Genomic DNA, 6,552 nt, shown 5'->3' with positions numbered 1-6,552 from the left:
AACTCTTCAGAGACACATGTCTGGTTGCCTTTGACGAGAGTGTGAAGTTCACAAACAAGGACAAACTCAGCATCAAACTGGCGGGTGTGTTCAGTAAACGAATCTAGGGGTGTGGTGTGGAGTCTACGTGTGGAATAGCTGCCATTCATAGAGCAACGGTCATTTACTGAGGTCATTTACTGAGGTCCCCATGAACCACCACCGTACCATTAATAACCATGAATTTAGGGCATTTTGCTACGTACTTTGGCTTTCACCTTTCACCATTACATTTTACAGATCTTAAATTTACACTAATAGAACATCTATTGAAAATAATTCTCTTTATTCTCATTCTGGCTTTTCAGATCATGTCTACACATTATATTTTACAGATGCTTAGCCAGGGACTGTTCTGAGACACAGTGGTCCAGCTTTGTGAAACCTAGCAGCAAGCAGAGCTTGGGCAAAGATGTGGCCAGATTAGCCCTGGAGCTCCTACCTCCAGCTCTGCTATTGAGGAAATATGGGCTAAAGGTGATGAAAAAAAAAAACTTTTTTGTTACAAGAAAATACATTGAAGTAGATATGTATAGGAAAAATATCAAAATTTACATATGCAAAACATTAACTAGATTGTGTCCGTATTTTTCTATATTTTCTATTTTAAAACTTAAAATCAGTAAAATGGTTATTTTAATAACCTGTTGAAATAGGAAAATTTCTTCCTTCAAAAATTAACAGACATGATGTGTAAAGGGAATTATTTTCAATAGATGCTCGATTAGTGTAAATTCAGGAGTAGTTCTGGATGTTTTCATAACCCAGTATTTTATACTCTCCTCATTTAAGTTTTATTTTATTGGGAATTTAAAAAGTAAGAAATGTTGATTTATGTATGTTGAACAAGAATCACTTGGAGTATTATAAAACTGTAGTTACCATGATGGGCATAATAAATATACTTTGATAATTACATACCTTTTTTAGGTTTTAAAGACAGTCCCATTACTTACCATGCCCTGGAATTTTGAGAACTTGACAACAAGGCTGTGCTCTGAGACTTAATGCCAAACTGAAATCCACTCAGCTTCAAAAAGTCTCTTTCGGCAAAAGTCAGATGTGTGGGCTTCACAGTGAACTCTAAAGCCCACAGCAGTTACTGTTTATTCCTCAGGGACCAGTCTCAATGCGAGCAAGATAAAATCTTGCTTGGATTTTGCCTGTTTTCACCAGAAAGAGGTTAAGTCTCACTTGCACTTTCTTGCAATGGTCTCACTTACAGTAAGAATCTGACTCGTAGGGTAGAAAGGGGGTCTCCATGGCATAGACGGGAACAGCCCAGAGACAGTGAGCATCCCCTCCGTGAACCTGCTCTGACTGGACCACTGTGGTTAACAAGAGGCAGCACCCATATTTCAAGAACTCAGAAGAAGCAGGCAGCAATTCACACAGCTCGTCCACTTGATAGATGAGAACCTCGGTAAAGAACTGAACTGTTTGGGGAGGGGGATTGAATTTGTTATGCCAAAGTCTTCTGGACTATTTTAACTCTGGCTTCTCCTGGATGTGTTGGCAGAGAAAGCAGGGTTAATGCCTAATTGTGTAGTTATTTCTATTGTGTGCTTTCATAGTCATTTCTTTACTGATTGTCTCTCCAGCCACACTCCAAAGAATCTTGAAAACAGAAAGCCATATCCTAGCTGTAGTTATTCGAGCTCTCTACAGGGTTAAGTCTAGCACTTTCTTATGGTTCCAATCAGGGCTGTTGAGTTGGACTCCCTGGGTTTGAATTCTGATTCTGCCACTGAGTAGACACTGAACTTGGGAGAGTGACTCGATTTTGCATTAGTAACTTAACCTCTCTCTTGTCTTCATTTCCTCATCTGTGAAATGGAGGTAATTTTAACATTCATCTTCTCCGTAAAGTGTCTAGGGTTCATATAGTAAATATTTGATCAGATCAGATCAGTCGCTCAGTCGTGTCCGACTCTTTGAGACCCCATGAATCGCAGCACGCCAGGCCTCCCTGTGCATCACCAACTCCCAGAGTTCACCCAGACTCACGTCCATCGAGTCAGTGATGCCATTCAGCCATCTCATCCTCTGTCGTCCCCTTCTCCTCCTGCCCCCAATCCCTCCCAGCATCAGGGTCTTTTCCAATGAATCAACTCTTGGCATGAGGTGGCCAAAGTACTGGAGTTTCAGCTTTAGCATCATTCCTTCCAAAGAAATCCCAGGGCTGATCTCCTTCACAATGGTCTGGTTTGATCTCCTTGCAGTCCAAGGGACTCTCAAGAGTCTTCTCCAACACCACAATTCAAAAGCATCAGTTCTTCGGCACTCAGCCTTCTTCACAGTCCAACTCTCACATCCATACATGACCACAGGAAAAACCATAGCCTTGACTAGACGGACCTTTGTTGGCAAAGTAATGTCTCTGCTTTTGAATATGCTATCTAGGTTGGTCATAACTTTCCTTCCAAGGAGTAAGCATCTTAATTTCATGGCTGCAGTCACCATCTGCAGTGATTTTGGAGCCCAGAAAAATAAAGTCTGACACTGTTTCCACTGTTTCCCCATCTATTTCCCATGAAGTGGTGGAACCGGATGCCATGATCTTCGTTTTCTGAATGTTGAGTTTTAAGCCAACTTTTTTACTCTCCACTTTCACTTTCATCAAGAGGCTTTTGAGTTCCTCTTCACTTTCTGCCATAAGGGTGGTGTCATCTGCATATCTGAGGTTATTGATATTTCTCCCAGCAATCTTGATTCCAGCCTGTGCTTCTTCCAGCCCAGCGTTTCTCATGATGTACTCTGCATAGAAGTTAAATAAACAGGGTGACAATATACAGCCTTGACGAACTCCTTTTCCTATTTGGAACCAGTCTGTTGTTCCATGTCCAGTTCTAACTGTTGCTTCCTGACCTGCATACAAATTTCTCAAAAGGCAGGTCAGGTGATCTGGTATTCCCATCTCTTTCAGAATTTTCCACAGTTTATTGTGATCCACACAGTCAAAGGCTTTGGCATAGTCAATAAAGCAGAAATAGATGTTTGATAAATATTTGCTATTGATAAGTACTCAAAAATTATTTATTGGTAAGAATGTATTAGAGATAGAGAGATAATTGTCACAAAGAAGAAAGCCATGACTCTTGATCAAACCATCCCAGCTTCTACTAGTCCCAACAGTTCAGATATCCTAACATAATTTCTCAGACTCATGGAAGCAGCAGAATTCTATCATCATATGGAATGTATGTATATAAGGTGTGATCTACTCTAAATCCTGGAGTACAGATTTAGCCATGGTGCTTTTTTCTCTCCAATTAACAGCTACAACAGTCAAGAATCCCATTAGAAAAAACATTCAAGGTTTCCACCTTTGTCCAGGAGTGCCAGGGGCTTCGTCAGGCAAAAGGGGCCAGATGTCTCTCAAAGGCCAAGTGGGGCAGGAATGGCCTGGCATTGTCTTACATGTCCAGCTGTTCCTCCTCCGTGGAGGGATCTGAGCTTCCCCAGGGGTGGCGCCCAGCCAGAGCCCAGCTCGAGCTCCAGGCTTGGTGGTGACAGTTCTGAGACCTCGATCACAGGACCAGTATCACTGTCCAGGAGAACTGCCCGGCCAGGACTGCTGCCAGCGAAAGCCACAGGCCTCCGGGCCAAGCCAGCCTCCCACAGCCCGTTAGCCCTTTTCTCAGAACCTGGGTCATCAACGTCGATATCTCTTCTTCCCTGAACCACGACTTAGTTTTAGGATTTTTCACCTATGCAGTGTCCGCCAGTGCCCCAGTTGGATGGGCTTGCCGGTACAGCTATAAAATTCCCCATAGATGGAGGGGCTTAAACAGGGAAATGTATTTTCTGACAATTTCGGAGGCTGCAAATCTAAGAGAAGGTGAGAACAGGTAGATTGGTTCTGAGGCCTTGCTCCTTGACCTGCAGATGGCCATCTGCTCCCCGTGTCCTCAATGTGGCCCCATCTCCAAACACGGTCACATTCTGAGTTACTGGAAGGACTCCAACATTGGAAATCTTGGTGGGAGGGCAGGCACAGTTCAGTCCATGACACCAACTGCTGACTCTAGCAGCTTGGGGAATAAGGTAACTTGTTCAACGAGAGAGAGAGAGAGAGACAGAGAGAGGGATGGAGAGAGTAGGAGGTGTGTACCAGGGAGCCTCTTCAGACCACTTTCCAGGACAATGGGCACCGTGTTTTCTTACTAAGCCATCACTCAAGTGCTGTCCTGACATTTGGAGTCACCTGAACAGATCCAGGAGTTCTTTGTGAAACAGGTGACCCCAGAGCTCCTCTGGGAGAAAATGGGAGTGGAGTCTGCACCCTTCTTCACCCTCTCCTCAAGAAATCACCTCTGTCCAGCACTGTGTAAAACCCTGGCCTGGAGGATTCCAGGCATCAAGACTCCTTCTGCTACTTGTTTTCACAATCCGTGATTCACAGTAATTTGAATCGGGGGGTGTGTGTGTGTGTGTGTATCACTTCTACCAATTCCTGGCTGTGAGAACATATAATAATAGCTTTGTGACCAGCATTCAGCCCAGCTCTGCTCTGGGGTTGGGATGAGCCTGAGACCTGCCGACACCCTGGCTTCAATATTCCCCCTTGGTTTCTCTCTGGAGATGGGCTGGTTAATCGCCCTGCTCAGCTGTGACACCCCCGAGAAGCCGAGAGGGGACAGTCAGAGGCGGCCTCGCCGTGACCTGCTTGCTCACACCAGACCAATAAAGTGCAGGCGGAGTGACAGGGACAGCTGCTCTGTGGCGTTCAGAGGGAACCAAGCAGTTCAGTTCCTCAGCCTGGGGGACAAGTGTCTCACTACAGCCCTGCTTCTCTGAGAGCAGCCACCTCAACGCAGTCGGGGGTGCTCGCAGCTCTTGGAGCCACAGTCAGGCATCTGGGACCCAAGGACCAGGCACCAGGGACCCCGAGAGCCGGGCATTTGGGATTCCCATCCCCCTCACCCCCCCCCCCCCCAGTCCTACTCCACGTGCGGCACCACGGGCCACGGCTCCCATCACCAGATCGGCTCCCTGCTGGACTTTAGCAGCGGGGTCTGGACTCCATCCCCATCTGTGGCGACAGAGACGCTGGAGGAAGGAGGTACATGGGGGCCAGGCAGTCTGGGGCCCGCCGCAAGGACAAGGGGCCCCTGGGGCGGGGGCTCCTGCGGGGGAGGCAGAAGTTCTCCTCCTGGGACGATGCTCTGCTTCCTGGGAGGGACCCGCGCTGCCTGCTGAAGCGGGGGCTGCGGCATGTCAGTTTCAGCCTGGTCACCAAGGGCATGACGGACGCGCCCGACTTCCTGTGGGGCCTGTCGGAGATGCAGAAGCTCAACCTGTCCCACAACCAGCTCCGGGCGGTCCCGCCCGAGCTGGGGAAGCTGACGCGGCTGGTGGTCCTGAACTTGTGCGGGAACCGCCTGAAGACGCTACCCCGGGAGGTCAGCCTCCTGCAGAGCCTCAAAGTCCTGTTCGTGCACATGAACGGCCTGACGGAGCTGCCAGCGGAGCTGGGTGCCTGCCGGAGCTTGGAGGTCCTGAGCGCGTCGCACAACTGCCTGTCCCAGCTGCCCACCAGCCTCGCCGACCTGTCCCGGCTGCGCAAGCTGAACCTCAGCCACAACCGCTTTGCCCACATCCCCGTCTGCGTGTTCTCGCTCAAGGAGCTGGACTTCCTGCACGTGGGCTCCAACCGCCTGGAGAACATTGCCGAGAGCATCCAGTGCCTGGCCGGCCTGCAGATCTTCATTGCTGAGGGCAACCACATCCACACCTTCCCACGCTCGCTCTGCCTGCTCACAAGCCTTGAGCTGCTGAACCTGAACAACAATGACATCCAGATGCTCCCTGCGGAGCTCTACATGCTCTGCAGGCTGACCAGGATCGCCTGGAACCCCATGGACAAAGGGCTGCACATTTCCCGCAACCCTTTATCCAAGCCTCTGCCCGAGCTACTGGAGGGGGGTCTGGAGATGCTCGTCAGTTACCTGAAGGACAGAAAACACACCTGATGTGGGCGTTGGAGGCATTGACAGACTCCGGCAGGAACTTTCCTAGTCTAAACCCTCTTCTCTTCCTGTTGCTGTGGGTCAAGGCTTGTGTTACTATGTGCTAAGTTGTACTGAACACCCCTTCTAAGCCGGTGTTTGCGTTTTAGCTCTGTATACTCCTATAAATGGGCTTCTTAGGTGGCTCACCAGTAAAGAATCCACCTGCAATGCAGGAGATGCGGGTTCGATCCCTGGGTAATGGGAAGATCCCATGGAGGGGGGCATGGTAACCCACTCCAGTATTCTTGCCTAAAGAATCCCATGGACAGAGAAGCCTGGTGGGCTACAGTCCATGGGGTCACAAAGAGTCTTAGCCTGCTGCCTCTCCCAAAAACCCGCATAATATCATCTCCTTCTGAATATCAGTGGATAGAGGCTTCCCTGGTGGCTCAGAGGGTAAAGCGTCTGCCTGCAACGCAGGAGACCTGGGTTCGATTCCTGGGTCGGGAAGATCCCCTGGAGAAGGAAATGGCAACCCACTCCAGTACTCTTGCCTGGA

At 48.7% G+C, this 6,552-nt stretch overlaps 1 protein-coding gene across 1 annotated transcript; it reads left to right on the top strand.

Moving 5' to 3' along the window:
- Nucleotides 1-4,497: 4,497 nt before the first annotated feature.
- LRRC30 (leucine rich repeat containing 30) lies at nucleotides 4,498-6,550 on the top strand. Its single transcript, XM_006044983.3, has one exon. It carries the CDS (start codon nucleotides 5,109-5,111, stop codon nucleotides 6,012-6,014), a length of 906 nt encoding a protein of 301 aa, XP_006045045.1. The 5' UTR covers nucleotides 4,498-5,108; the 3' UTR covers nucleotides 6,015-6,550.
- The last annotated feature ends 2 nt before the right edge of the window (nucleotides 6,551-6,552 follow it).

The sequence above is a fragment of the Bubalus bubalis genome, chromosome 22 (assembly GCF_019923935.1).
Source record: "Bubalus bubalis isolate 160015118507 breed Murrah chromosome 22, NDDB_SH_1, whole genome shotgun sequence".
NCBI classification, from domain to species: Eukaryota; Metazoa; Chordata; class Mammalia; order Artiodactyla; family Bovidae; genus Bubalus; species Bubalus bubalis.
Note: the sequence above shows the minus strand (reverse complement) of the source record. Positions and strands in the feature narration are given on the sequence as shown.

Bases quoted from the DNA above. Each gene is read 5' to 3' on its own strand.
- LRRC30 (XM_006044983.3), top strand. From the start codon at position 5,109: ATGGGGGCCAGGCAGTCTGGGGCCCGCCGCAAGGACAAGGGGCCCCTG.